Source organism: Pseudophryne corroboree, chromosome 5, assembly GCF_028390025.1.
Source record: "Pseudophryne corroboree isolate aPseCor3 chromosome 5, aPseCor3.hap2, whole genome shotgun sequence".
In the NCBI taxonomy this organism is placed as follows: Eukaryota; Metazoa; Chordata; class Amphibia; order Anura; family Myobatrachidae; genus Pseudophryne; species Pseudophryne corroboree.
Window position 1 is genome coordinate 696,270,116 of NC_086448.1, and position 15,893 is coordinate 696,286,008.

The following is a 15,893-nucleotide window of genomic DNA, read 5'->3' on the forward strand; positions in this document are numbered from 1 at the left end:
AGTGCTTACCTGCCTGCAAGGCGGGCATAGATGTGCTGCGATGATGCAGATCAGATATTTTGGTGCTCATTGACGGTGCTGGTTTGGTCTCATTTTATTTATGTCATCTGGGGGCTGGTCTCCTACTTGGTTCTCATTTTTGCCAGCTGCATTAAATAGCCACCTGTTACTGACAACTTGCTGGTTATAGTGTTCATGCGCTAACATTTCCGTGTTCCTGTCATTGTGCTAATCTGTATCCTGTTGGCTCATGGGCGTAACTATAGAGGGTGCAAAAGGTACCATTGCTATGGGGCCCAAAGGAACAGAGGGCCCTGGACCTAGCTCAGATAGTTGTCTACCAAGTTCTTGAAATTGCCTGCTGAGAAATTGGGTCCGGCCAATTGCCTGGGCATTAAAATGGGGACTCATCAGTGGCGATCTCTTCTTCTCCCTCTCAGTAAAGTTCCATTATGATATGATCCATTTCCCACAATCCTGTTTCACACTCATAGGCACAGCTGGGCAAATCTGTAAGCCCAGCACTGTCGGATAGTAGGCTTCTCCTTGTTTACAGCCTGTGTGAAGCTGGGGAGTGGGGGGTTGTGAATACGACTGTCCCAGAAAAGGACAGAGTGCTTGAATTAAGAAGGTCTACACTCAACATGGAATGTCTGGCATTAGGAAGTATCCCCCTCAGGTAGGAGTTGCTTGGTCCCCTGTGTGGCATAATGTGAACTGGCAGCACTACAATGTGGCACAGTGTTAACTGTGGTGAATTCAATGTAGCATTAGATAAATCGGTGGCACAGTGTGGTATAATGTGAACTAGTGCACGTCTATGGGGCATAAAATGAACCAGCTCACTATGGGGCATGTATATTGCATAAAATGAACTAGCTCACTACTGGGCATGTATATTGTATAAAATGAACTAGCTCACTACTGGGCATGTATATTGTATAAAATGAACTAGCTCACTATGGGGCATGTATATTGTATAAAATGAACTAGCTCACTATGGGGCATGTATATTGCATAAAATGCACTAGCTCACTATGGGGCATGTATATTGTATAAAATGAACTAGCTCACTATGGGGCATGTATATTGTATAAAATGAACTAGCTCACTATTGGGCATGTATATTGTATAAAATGAACTAGCTCACTATGGGGCATGTATATTGTATAAAATGAACTAGCTCACTATGGGGCATGTATATTGTATAAAATGAACTAGCTCACTACTGGGCATGTATATTGTATAAAATGAACTAGCTCACTATCGGGTATGTATATTGTATAAAATGAACTAGCTCACTATGGGGCATGTATATTGCATAAAATGAACTAGCTCACTACTGGGCATGTATATTGTATAAAATGAACTAGCTCACTATTGGGCATGTATATTGTATAAAATGAACTAGTGCACTACTGGGCATGTATATTGTATAAAATGAACTAGCTCACTATGGGGCATGTATATTGCATAAAATGAACTAGCTCACTACTGGGCATGTATATTGCATAAAATGAACTAGCTCACTATGGGGCATGTATATTGCACAAAATGAACTAGCTCACTACTAAGCATGTATATTGCATAAAATGAACTAGCTCACTACTGGGCATGTATATTGTATAAAATGAAGTAGCTCACTATGGGGCATGTATATTGTATAAAATGAACTAGCTCACTATGGGGCATGTATATTGTATAAAATGAACTAGCTCACTATGGGGCATGTATATTGCATAAAATGAACTAGCTCACTACTGGGCATGTATATTGCATAAAATGAACTAGCTCACTACTGGGCATGTATATTGTATAAAATGAACTAGATCACTATTGGGCATGTATATTGTATAAAATGAACTAGCTCACTATGGGGCATGTATATTGTATAAAATGAACTAGCTCACTATTGGGCATGTATATTGTATAAAATGAACTAGCTCACTATGGGGCATGTATATTGCATAACATGAACTAGCTCACTACTAAGCATGTATATTGCATAAAATGAACTAGCTCACTACTGGGCATGTATATTGTATAAAATGAACTAGCTCACTATGGGGCATGTATATTGTATAAAATGAACTAGCTCACTATGGGGCATGTATATTGTATAAAATGAACTAGCTCACTATGGGGCATGTATATTGCATAAAATGAACTAGCTCACTACTGGGCATGTATATTGCATAAAATGAACTAGCTCACTACTGGGCATGTATATTGTATAAAATGAACTAGCTCACTATTGGGCATGTATATTGTATAAAATGAACTAGCTCACTATGGGGCATGTATATTGTATAAAATGAACTAGCTCACTATTGGGCATGTATATTGTATAAAATGAACTAGCTCACTATTGGGCATGTATATTGTATAAAATGAACTAGCTCACTATGGGGCATGTATATTGCATAAAATGAACTAGCTCACTATGGGGCATGTATATTGCATAAAATGAACTAGCTCACTATGGGGCATGTATATTGTATAAAATGAACTAGCTCACTATGGGGCATGTATATTGTATAAAATGAACTAGCTCACTATTGGGCATGTATATTGTATAAAATGAACTAGCTCACTATGGGGCATGTATATTGTATAAAATGAACTAGCTCACTATGGGGCATGTATATTGTATAAAATTAACTAGCTCACTACTGGGCATGTATATTGTATAAAATGAACTAGCTCACTATCGGGCATGTATATTGTATAAAATGAACTAGCTCACTATGGGGCATGTATATTGCATAAAATGAACTAGCTCACTACTAGGCATGTATATTGTATAAAATGAACTAGCTCACTATTGGGCATGTATATTGTATAAAATGAACTAGCGCACTACTGGGCATGTATATTGTATAAAATGAACTAGCTCACTATGGGGCATGTATATTGCATAAAATGAACTAGCTCACTACTGGGCATGTATATTGCATAAAATGAACTAGCTCACTATGGGGCATGTATATTGCATAAAATGAACTAGCTCACTACTAAGCATGTATATTGCATAAAATGAACTAGCTCACTACTGGGCATGTATATTGTATAAAATGAACTAGCTCACTGTGGGGCATGTATATTGTATAAAATGAACTAGTTTACTATGGGGCATGTATATTGTATAAAATGAACTAGCTCACTATGGGGCATGTATATTGCATAAAATGAACTAGCTCACTACTGGGCATGTATATTGCATAAAATGAACTAGCTCACTATGGGGCATGTATATTGCACAAAATGAACTAGCTCACTACTAAGCATGTATATTGCATAAAATGAACTAGCTCACTACTGGGCATGTATATTGTATAAAATGAAGTAGCTCACTATGGGGCATGTATATTGTATAAAATGAACTAGCTCACTATGGGGCATGTATATTGTATAAAATGAACTAGCTCACTATGGGGCATGTATATTGCATAAAATGAACTAGCTCACTACTGGGCATGTATATTGTATAAAATGAACTAGCTCACTATGGGGCATGTATATTGTATAAAATGAACTAGCTCACTATGGGGCATGTATATTGTATAAAATGAACTAGCTCACTATGGGGCATGTATATTGCATAAAATGAACTAGCTCACTACTAAGCATGTATATTGCATAAAATGAACTAGCTCACTACTGGGCATGTATATTGTATAAAATGAACTAGCTCACTATGGGGCATGTATATTGTATAAAATGAACTCGCTCACTATGGGGCATGTATATTGCATAAAATTAATTAAGGCAATATTATGGGGCATAAAATAAACAACTACTGCGGAGAGGCATGACTCTCTAGATACAATGGAGAGGGGCCCCTTCAAAATGCTGCCATGGGGCCCATAAATTTCTGGTTACACCCCTGTGTCTGCTCCTGGTTTTATTCCTGCATATAACACAGACCTTTCCTTATTACCGCCTGGACGGATTCAGTATGAAATCCCGACTGTCAGGATCCCGGCAGTCGAAATACCGATGCCGGAATCCCGACCTCGAGCGCAGTGTGCTCCGCAGCATGTCCCCTTGTGGGCTCGCTGCGCTCACCACACTTCAATATATTTAAGAAACCAAACCACTAATAAGGCAATTGTCTGTTCCATAGCAGCTAGTGCTTGGGCAATTGGAAGCATGGTACTGTGTTTAGCAAGCAAAGCAGTAGTAGGTATAGGGCCTAATTCAGATCTTATCGCTGTGCTGCGTTTTTTTCTGCCCAGCGTCAGACACCCTCCCTTAAAACGCCTGATCCCACCTGCGTTTTTCTGGACACTTATGGAAAACGGTCAGTTGCCACCTACAAACAACCCTTGAAAATGCTAAGCCAGGGACACTTCCCCCCCCCCCCCAGCGAAACCCGTCAGTCCAGCTGCACCCCAGGATTTATTGTATTCTCATCTGGTTTCTTATTTGGATTCTACATGTGACCCGAGAACCAGACCTTCACTATCATGCTGAATATGGATATTAAATCTCTGGGGCATTACTAATACAGCTGACGATCCGGCTCCAGGGGACCCCCACCATCACAGCGGTGCCATCTGCTGACTCCAGGACCCCTTTTTTCAAGCTGGGACAGCAATATAAAGCTAAGACCCATCATCCAAAGTTTGTGATTTGAACTCACACTACAAGGTGGTAATCAAGGAACAGGACACATCAAACAAATACCATCACAGTATGGATGTAGAATCCCCAAATACTAAGGGGTGATTATTTAACATCATTAATTCATGCTTTTTATTCTGTGTTTTTGGCTGCTATATATATATAATTTTAACATATACATAAACTTTTAACAGATTTGATATATTAAAACAGTTAATACATTTATTGGTATTAATAAATATTATTTAATTCAATTTCACTTCACTTGCATTTGTAATTTCTTTCCTCAAAGAAGCGCAGTGTATTCTTTTGTTTTGTTTTATTGTTCATAATCTATGGGATTGACTATCCCTGTACTTCACACAGCAGCTTGGTGAATAGAGCCCATTTTAGTGCCGGTCTTGGAAATACCAGTTTACTTCTTTTTCTTGCCCATGCCACCCACAAACGGCCTCTTCCTGTCAATCACCTTACTAATGCCCGTGCGTTTGGATATTTCGCACCATCCTGTCGCTAGGCGCCGATGCCTGTTGCTGTTGTGCGACGCGTCGGCGCATTGCGGTGCATACGCATGCGCAGTTCAGATCTGCTCGCCTGCTGTGCGAAAACGCACAGCAGCGATCAGATCTGAATTACCCCCATAGTGGCAGCAATGTCTTTAGCATCCCACAGGTAGCAGGGTTAAACGGCTGGCTATATGAGCAAGTAACACAAGCAATTAGAACAGTTCCCCTTTTTGACTGCAGTAGTGAGTAGGGATGGCCATTGGTGGGTTATCCATCGATGGTATCATCGGTGGATAACCTCGATGGTGGGTAACCATCTGTAAGGGAACCATCAATGGTTTTGCCCATTGATGGTCCCCATTACTTTAGTATTGAGATGGACGAGGGCCAATCAGAGCCCGGGGGTGTGGCTTCACAGGTGTCCGTGGGCGGAGCTATGCTCCATGTCCCTGACACCCTAGAGAATAAATGAAAAAAAATATTTGATCGCTATTTACCATCGATGGCGGGAAACTCTGGTTCTCCCCATCAATGGTAAAAGTAGTTACCATAGTCATAGACCATCAATGATTTTGATTCATCGATGGTCGATGGCCATCCCTAGTAGTGAGTAACTCTTTTGTCTGTAGCTGATAGCAGGTATAACATTCCTCACAGTAGAAATAACTGGGGCGGACCTATTAGACCATAACTAGGGGTGAGCGCCGGCCCATTTTTCGGGTTTTGTGTTGTGGTTTGGATCTCCTCCGTGTTTTGGATCTGTATTGGTTTTGCCACCATTCAGCTCAGACTCTCCACAGGTGGGATGGCTTCCCCTGGCACCTCACACAGCTCCCTCTCCTTAGGGCTCAGCTTCCACTCCGTTGGCTCCTCCCCCCTTCAGAAGTTACAGGTCAGCCTGTTGCTAGGTCTGTGCTCCTTCTCCTACTGCAGCTAGAAGAAAAGTTAACTCCTGCAGTCCCGATTCTTGCCCTAGCATTGGCAGCACAGGATCCAAATAAGGGACATAGTAACCCCACAAGGAGTCCTAACGGGGTTCTGTACAGTGCCGTAACTAGGTGTGTGCCAGCGGTGCCTGGCGCACAGCGCATGTGCACTGTGGGCGCAGGACCGCTGGCACAACCCGCAGGGCCACTACTGTCTATGATGGACCTCTGCCGCTAGCGGAGCGCTTCCCGCGGCGAGGTGCGCCCAGCGCTAGTTACCTACATGACACAAGCGCTGCCCGGCTGCCACCCCCCTGCACGGAGAGTGTGTGTGCTTCCCGTGCCACAGAAGTCGGCTGCTAAAAGTCTCCCCCCCAATCCATGTCCTGCAGCACGGACAGTGTCTGCAGGCTCCGCCTCCTCCCTGATCCCCCGCTCCGGCCGTAGCTCTTGTTAGTGTTAGACGAAGGCAGCTGAAGCCAAACCCACTCACACCCTCATCATGCCCCGCATCCACGTCGGAGAGAGTGTGCTTCCCGTGCCCCCCTCACCCCACCCAATGCACCTCAAGTAGGGGAACAGAAGCCGGCAGAGCGCAGGGCAGGAACAGGAGGAGGACAGAGGATACGCATGCCAGCTCATTGCAGGTGAGTATAACTCTCTCTCTCCCCTCCCTCCCTCCCATAATGTTTAAAAAGGGGACTGCCTGTCATAATCTTTCAAAAAGAGGGACTGCTTGCCATAATGTGTAGAAATGGGGGACTGCCTGCCATAATGTGTAAAAAAGGGGGCTCTGTTGCTGTAATGTGTAAAAAGGGGGACTCTGCCTGCCGTTATGTGTAAAAAGGGGGACTCTGCCTGCCATTATGTGCAAAAGGGAGGTCTGTGGCCATGCCCCTTCCCCATGAAGCCACACCCCTATATTTTTTACACGCAATACGGCGCACATTGGCCCCAATTTGTATATGGGGGCGCCGATGCTGTTTCTTGCACACAGCGCTAAAATTTCTAGTTACGGCACTGGTTCTGTAGTATCGCATCACATGAGCGTATTGGCAAACACTGATAAAATGGTCCAAAAACTGACAGAAATGCTTGTTTTCAATTCTCATACTTGCCAGAAGATTATCGGCCAAAAGGTCCCGATATAAAGGAGCGTGTGTGCATTCTCAATACTCATATTTCCCACAATTTATCCTGATTACCTCATCCTCCTTGTGGGCAGACATATGCAGATTCAGTTTGGTGTGGCAGAAAATGGGTAACTTTTTCTTAAATAAAATTGCTTAGTGTGTAGTGCAGATATCAGGAGGCACTGGCTGGTACCAGAGCCAGATTTACACACAATATATGAGTGTTCATGTGAGCATTATACACAGGTGCAGCAATATATACTGCTGGAAATTATCAGGACCTTCCATCAGGATCTTCCACTGACTGAAAAATCGGACAATTTGTCAGTTCAATTTTGCTAACTTAAGTCCTATGCGTAAGTATATTGTGTTCCATGGGAACAAGGGATGCTATAGTTGAAGAACTTGCCAAGATTGGTTCTTTTAACGGGAGGCATTCATTTTGCCAGCTGTCGGGATCCCGGGTGTCAGGATACCAACGTCGGAATCCCGACAAAGGGCGCCACCGGGCCCGAAGTGTGGCGAGAGCGCATTCTAAACATCATTCTCAATACCGTTATAAACTTTGCTTCACCCTTATGATGAAGTGAAATGTGTTAAGTCATGCTCAACTCTCCTGACCATTCTCTGTCTCCACATCCCATGGAAGAAGTGCCGTTTCTAGCTGCAGGCGAGCCGTGCGATCGCCGCAGCACTTACTAGCTGCATTCCTGCTCCCCCTCCTCCCTTCCATAGTACTCCGCTCGGGCGCGGAGTTTCATCATTTTGCGAAACCACCGAGCAGAGTACTATGGGCGGGAGGAGGGGGAGCAGAATAGCAGTGCTGGCGGCCTGGTGCCAGCGACTGGATACACCCCTGGCAATGAGCATTACCCCTAGCAACGAGCATTACACACACAGGCAACGAGCATTACACACCCCTGGGAACGAGCACAACACCCATAGCCAAAGCATGAAACCCCCTTGCAACGAGCATGGAACCCCTGGCAATGAGCATTACAAAACCCTGGGAACGAGCATGACACCCAGAGCCAAAGCATTAAACCCTTGGCAACAAGCATGGAACCCCTAGCAATGAACATTACACACCCCTGGCAACGAGCATGACACCTGGAGCATGAAACCCCTGGCAACGAGCATGGAACCCAGAGCATGAAACCCCTGGCAATAAGGAGTTAACTTAAAAGTAATTAGAAACCTTACAGTAGGGCATAATGTATCACAGGCATTGCGGTGTGTGGTATAATATGTTGCAAGGGGCATTACTGTGTGGGGCTTAATATGGTGGAATTGTTTTCTCTCCTGTGGTGGCCAAGGTCTGTTGGTGCAGGGTCAAAAACTGGGGTGTAAGGTAGTCTTTTCCTGTGAGGCCATGCCCATTTTTACAAGGACACACCGCGTGCAAAATAGTTTTTTTTATGTATGTGGGAGCGGGGGAGGGGCGCGCATTTCAGAATGTCTACTGGGTGGGGCACATTTTGTACTGTTCGTACTGGGAGCCAAATTGTCTAGAAACAGTATGAAAATTACGCAAATACAAGATACTTCAGTCCATTAGTGTCTACACCCCCAACTTCCTAGAAAGTGGGACAAACGTTCCCATTGCGGGAGAGTGGGACAGTCCACTCAGGGTGGTTGGGAGGTACAGTATGTAATATACGTTTTCCTAACAAACACTGAAGATGTCACCAGAACTCACTGTCTATAATCGCTGACATCATAATTAATCATTTGCACAGATATTATTTTGAGCAGCTAAAAATAGATTAACATCACTCGCATAATATAAATTATGATCAGAGGGAAACAAACAATGGAATTATTGAAGCAGTAGTATAATGGGGGTCATTCCGACCCGATCGCTCGCTGCAGTTTGTCGCAGCGCAGCAATCGGGTCGGAACTGCGCAAGCGCCTGCGCCGCAGTGCGCCGGTGCATGGCAGTCGTCGGTGCCCAGCGATCGCCTCTGAGACAGAGGCTGTCGCTGGGCGGATGGGGGCTGAACGACGGCGTTAAGCCGCTGTTTAGTAGACGCGGTCCGGCCAACGCAGGCGTGGCCGGACCGTTGGGGGTGTGTGGCGCGGTTGCTGTGTGGCCGCTGCGGCCAGTGGCAGTGAGACACAACTCCCGGCCAGCCGCAGGAGCTGCGCTGGCCGGGAGTTACTCCACAGATACAAAGGCATTTTGTATTTGTGCGGGGGGGGGGGGGGGGGGGGGGCGGCACTGACATGCTGGGCGTCCCCCTGCATGTTTGAGTTTACGATCGTAGCTGTGCTAAATTTAGCACAGCTACCATCAACTCGGAATGACCCCCAATGTGCATTGTGTACACAGAGCCAAGCAAGAGGTGAACATCTGCTTTGTTAGATGATATAGGGAAAACACATCTCCATCCTATCACAGACTAAACAGCTACTGGTGTGAAAGCAATGTGCAGCACAGAGCGATGTGCAACAAAACCAATAAAGGGCAATTATTATAGTGACTAGGCCTGCATAGGTATCTGGGTCACCTGTGTATTCAAAGCTTTATTCAAAACGTTCTTGTTCTTTATTTCATAAATTACCATTTATAAAAGGGGAATGCGAAGATCAGGTACAGTGTGTGTGCTATGAAAGATCTACAATGTCTAGGTCGACAGTCGGTAGGTCGACCCCATGTGGTCGACATGCCTTAGGTTGATACTGACAAAAAGTCGACATGTATTAGGTCGACATTGACAAAATGTTAACACAGAATAAGGTCAATGGGCACAAAATTGTCGACACAAAAAAGGTTGACGCCACATTTTTTTGGGTGTCATTTTCACTGTCTGAGCACAGCTAACCCCAATTAGTGTACCGTGTCCCCTTGCATGCGGGCATGGTGCCTCACACCACTAACAAAAGTTATGTCGACATGTGTCAACCACTGCCATGTTAACTATTTGAACATGTCGACCTTTTGTACCAATTCACATTTTCCAGTGCCAACCTTTTGTCAGTGTCAACATAATACATGTTGACCATATGGGATTGACCTAATGACTGTCGACCTAGACATTGTCTGTTTATACATTGGAACACAGGTGCAGTTGTCATGCGGTGTTATATTATATATCATCTGGATGATAGGTCGACAGTTAAATGGTCAACAGTCAATAGGTCGACACTAAACGGTCAACATAAGTTTTTCATTTTTTTATACTATTTCAACTTTTTCATACTTTACCATCAACATGGCCTACAAATGGGGCCGGTAACCTGTGCAGAGTGCAGTGGTAGCGGAGTGAGGCACCCTGCCCGAAGCGTGGCAAGGGAAGCGGTACACTAATTAGGGTTCCACGTGCTGCAATGTAAAATTTTACAAAATAAATAAATAAAAACTTACATCGACTTATTCATGTGTCAACCATTTCAACGTTGACATTTTGAACCTGTTGACCTTTGAACCATGTCAACTTTGTGAATGTCGCCCATTTGGTGTTGACCTATACACTGTCGACCTTTTGACTGTCGACCTATTATACCATAACCCTATTATGGTGGGTCAGGGTGCAGTGAGGTATGGCAGTGAACCATACACAAAGCTTGTACAGTAAATTAGTTATAATATTAGCATCTTTTCCTTTGTGTAACATAACTGCCCTTTGGATTGCTCAGTCTCTGCTTTCACTAGTTGCCACCACCAGTTCTGAGGGTAATGACAAGCTCCCGTTGGGGCACAGCAACATGTATCATTTTGATGAACTGTTATCAATAAAAACTGCGTCTATTGCATTAAGGCTAGGTGTTGGGTATCTCTGAAAGTTATGTGCAAGGGTTACATATGATATCCCGGTGTGCGTGATACTGGCAGTCAAAATACCGACTGCGGCATCCCGTCGATGAGAATTCCGACAGCTGAAGAGGGAGGTACAGATGTGTCCTCTTACATCTTTGCTCTGTGTGCTACAAGTTGCGTTACACATAACATGTGAGTGCCGCGTGACTCGGTGGCGCCGAGCATCTTTTTTTAATGTTTTTTTCTGCAAAAACGCATCTTTGTCGTAAAGTAATGCAATAGGACACACAGGCCGCTTCTGCTGATTAAAATGATATGCGGTACGCCTACATTTTGTGTGTGACTGAAACTGTATACAAAATGCTATGCTACAGTGTTTTCCTGGAAAAGACTGTAACGTGGCATTTCGGATCTGCTTGTGCGTCCTATTGCATTACTTTGCGACTAAGATGCATTTTCACAGGAAAAAGACGCTCAGCGCTGAGTCCCGCTATAGCGTGGAACAACTAGCCCCCTATCCCTACCCGCAGCCTAAACCTAACCCTCCCCATCCGCAGCCTAACCCTAACCCTTCCCGGTGGTGCCTAACCCTAACCACCACCCCCTTCCTGCAGCCTAAAAATAACCCTTCCTCCCCAGCAGCCTAATGGTGTGTACACACACGGTGCGTGTGATGCACTGTACAGCCCGACATTGACTATACAACGTGGCCAGAGTCGGCCCCACCGATATAGTCAATGTTAGGCTGCCTGCACAGTCTATTTTTCCTTGTGATGCCGATCTCGCGGGACAGCAGTTCGGCATTGCAAGGACAATACACATGATGCGATATACACTATATTTTCTTACGATTTTGACTATATAGTCAAAATCGTAAGAAAAATTGCACTGTGTACACACCTTAACCCGAACTCCCCCCAGGGGTGCCTAACTCCTAATCCACCCTCCCCCACAGCCTAACCCTACCACCCCCGCAGCCTAACCTTAACCCTCCCCAGCATCCGGAACATAACCCCACGCCCCAGCGTTTTAGCTTACAAATCTCTACTTCATCCAGTTTTTAGACAGAAAGTACACAGCTACAGACAAACATATGTCAACACACCGAGTGTGTATCAAGCGCATATATTGATTCACAGTTATTTATATAGCGATTACATATTGTGCAGCACTTTACAGAGACTAGTTACTCACACCTGCCCCTGCACCATTGAAGTTTGCTATCTATATTAACTACCACATATACACACTACCGTTATTGTTTGGAAAAAGTCATACAGTATACCAGTACATGTTTGGATTGTGGGAGGAAACATGGGGACAGCATACAAACGCCACACAGAGAGGGCCCTGGTTGTAATTGTACCCATGACCCCAGATCTGTATGAATGAAATATCGCTTATCGGATGCCCAAGCAAATGCAAATATACCGTGGTATGTCCTAACTCTGCAGTCATTTGTATCAAAGCAAGTACCAGAAGTAAAACACATTTCTCGGTATTGCACACAAACATATGTTATAAACTACACACTGCCAAATGTTGTCTCATACTTTTCTTGAGCCTACTTTCTAAAATTCATGTGTACAGGGAAAGAAGACATAACACAGAAGCTATGCGTTGCTTATTTGCTAATGTCAGCTGAGTTATCACATCTACCAACCACACCTTTATATTAAAGGAAACAGTTACATGTTTATTGAAGGTGAGAAGAAAATCTTAGGATCCAGGACTGATCACACACCTGTAACATACAGTATGACACAGTACCTGTAACATATGACACAATGGACGGGATGTACTAAGCATCGCATCTGCGATGCGGTACATCCTGCTGCTTATTGGGTACATACTGGCGTTAATAATGGCAGTAAGTGCCTAGAAATGCGCAATGGACAGCTCTACAGATAAGAGCTGTCCTTTAAAATAGAAGGACTTCGGATTCAGGACCCGGGAACCCTTCTGTGCACGCACAGTCTGACATGGCGGCCGCAGGAAGTGCTGGGGGTGATACCTATCCAGTTTTATCCCTCTCAGAGGGAATTGCGGAGAGAAGCCCATAGGCTTTTATTGGGTTACGCACCGGCTTCAAGCTTCCGGAGCTTGGTACATATGGGAAATGCAGGCAAATTCCGAAAATGGCAGTTTTCGGATTTTTGCCCACATTTTCCCTTTAGTACATCCCGCCCAATACCTGTAACATATGACACAATATAGGAGTAATGTTTAACATCTACATCACAACAGCACTGCTTACTATTTAGGAAGTAACAAAAGAAGATGGTCAATTTCTTGACAGTCACTGACAACAAGTAGAGTAGCTCACAGAGGGACTGATGCAGAGCCAATAGAGTACATACGATGCCGGTCAGCGTGCTGTATCTTACATCACCTGCATGTCCAGAGTAGTGTGCACATACATATGTGATCATACTGATTTGCGTGTGTCTGCCACTTATGCCTATTTTTGGATGGATGGAAGAAGACAGGACAGGGGTGTTCTTAGTGGTTTGGTATGATTTACAACCACTCAGGATGCTGAACGTCAGTATAACGACATCGGCATTCAAAGCGGTAGAATGCCGGCGGGGGGGGGGGGTGTGAGAGCCCAACGAAGCCCCTTGCGGGCTCGGTGGCTCGCCACAGGTTCTATTCTCCCTATTCCACCCATAGAGGGGGAATCACCTACCTCGCTGGTATACCGTCGGCGGTATGGTGCCCCCGTTGGGATCCCAGCGTCGGTATTGTGACAGCCGGGATCCCGACGAGCTGTATTTTCTAGCATGTGCCAAGCACAGTAAGGATGTGTTCCCGCAATCATGAACAATGCAGACTGGGGAAAAGATGTACTGTATACCCATGCCAAAGCCATTTTATTTGCAGGAGGTCAGGGGCAGGCTCAGCGGATTCTGCCAGGACTAGGGAACCATTTGTTATTGGCTCTGCTGGTGCTGATTGGTGCTTTCTTCATGAACTGGCCATATATTATACTTTAGTGAGCGTGTTTAGGCAATATTTGTTTTTATTGGTATGCGGGTGACGGTGAGCTCTTTCTGTGGTATTAGGGAAGTGTTTTTAGTGAATGTATTTGTTAAATAAAAAAAGAAACAGTTTTCTACATAAGCAGAAACGGGACGTACGTATCTGTGACGTGTACCCAACTCTGCATCTACCTAAATGTGTGAATCATTTTACTAAATCAAACAGTGCTGCTAATGCTCCAAAGTATGTATACTGTAAAGTATATATCATTTATTGTTTAAACACTATAAGCAAGCTTAGGGCCTTATGTTATTGCCTATGACATGCAGGCTCGGGTACGTCTCTGACGAGTTAGGCCATATTTTTAAAGTAGCAATAATTTACAAGGCAAAAACAGGCTTGTAAATGATTGCCCCTTTAAAAATACAGGCTAATTTGGCAGAACCGTGGCCATGTCTCCATCTCGCAGGTTATTAGGTAAGGACCTTAGTGACTGTCTAGATCTAGTAGGATAAGTCATACTGTAGGTAATATTTATACAGCATAGTATACAGCAAACACAAATGCAGAACAATACAAATAAAGGGATAATCCGCAGATACTCTTACCCAGCGTAACGGTTGTTGTACAAGTGGCAACAGCCGGACAACCAACTGTGAAAGAGAAGGCAGAGCTGAAAGAGATGAGGCATTCTCCATGTGCTGCCCATAATCACACAGGTCTGGGTGGAAGAGAATCTCCTCACAGTGGTAGCAGTAAAACAGCTGGGCTGCTGTACTATACATCCATATGGTTTGCACTTGGAGGAATGGAATCTGTAAATCAGCTGCTCAGAAAACTTGAGTCCAAGTGCTCTGAAGTTAGCTTCTCCCTGGAAATGAAGCTGAAACCCACTGATGAGAAGGATGTATGACAGTGGGAGGGTCTCTGCACTTGGGTGAGGATTTTTGTGCTTTGTCACTCAGCCAGGATTAGCAGCACAGTACAGATATAGGGGAGGGGTGATTTGGGTTACATGTTACAGAACATACAGACACAGGGCCCCTCCCTGTACAATGCCTTAGTTACTTACCTGGACACTTGCTTGTGTGCTGGATGTACCAAGGCTCTCCTCTATTACCACACAACTGCACAAAAGCTTTTCAAATACAGTATATAAATGACAGGTCTACAATGTGCTCCCTGCTCAGTATGAATTGTTGCATATAAGACATGCATACATATTGTGAATGTGAAATTACATACATCTACATCTACAGATTTGAATGTGTGTGTGTGTGTGTGTGTGTGTGTGTGTGTGTGTGTGTGTGTGTGTGTGTGTGTGTGTGTGTGTATACATATGTATGTATATAAATTGTGCAGTTGGCTATGTCGGTAAGACCAAGAGGGTATTAAAGATCCGAATATTGGAGCACAGTAGAAACATTAGAAATCGTGTTATGAACCTTAAGGGGGGTACACACGGAGAGATCCGTGCTTAAAATCTAAGCAATCTTGCTAGATTGCTTAGATTTTAAGCACGGATCTGCCGTGTGTATGCCCCCCAGCGATAGCGATGCGCGGCCCCGCACATTGCTATCGCCGATGCTAGATTGAGCTGCATGCAGGCTCAATCTAGCGGGTCGCTCACTTCACCGTTGTGTGAAGTGAGCGGCCCCCCGTCGGCTTTCCCCCTCGCTCAGCACATCGCGCTGTGCTGAGCGGGGTGAGAGATGTGTGCTGAGCGGTCTGTGTTAAGATCGCTCAGCACATATCTCTCCCGTGAGTACCCCCCTTAAGTGTTCCACGACACTTTGTAGAGAAACACAATGCCGATCCATCTCTCCTGAAATTTGCGGGTATTGAACATGTAGCAGCAGGCAAAGATGGTGGAAACAGAGAAGAACAGCTGCTTAGAAGGGAGACCTTTTGGATTCTGACTCTGAACACACTGGTCCCACGTGGCCTAAATGAGAATTA

General features: G+C 44.6%; 1 protein-coding gene across 2 annotated transcripts in view; it reads right to left on the reverse strand.

Annotated features, from left to right (window-relative positions):
- CPA6 (carboxypeptidase A6) overlaps positions 1 to 14,881 on the reverse strand; it is a 280,392-nt gene extending 265,511 nt beyond the window's left edge. For both annotated transcript variants that reach the window (XM_063923870.1, XM_063923868.1), the window contains exon 1: positions 14,543 to 14,881. In XM_063923870.1, coding sequence (XP_063779940.1) covers positions 14,543 to 14,643 — 101 coding nt within the window. In that variant the 5' untranslated portion in view covers positions 14,644 to 14,881. The remainder of the gene's footprint in view (positions 1 to 14,542) is intronic.
- Between the last annotated feature and the right edge of the window lie 1,012 nt (positions 14,882 to 15,893).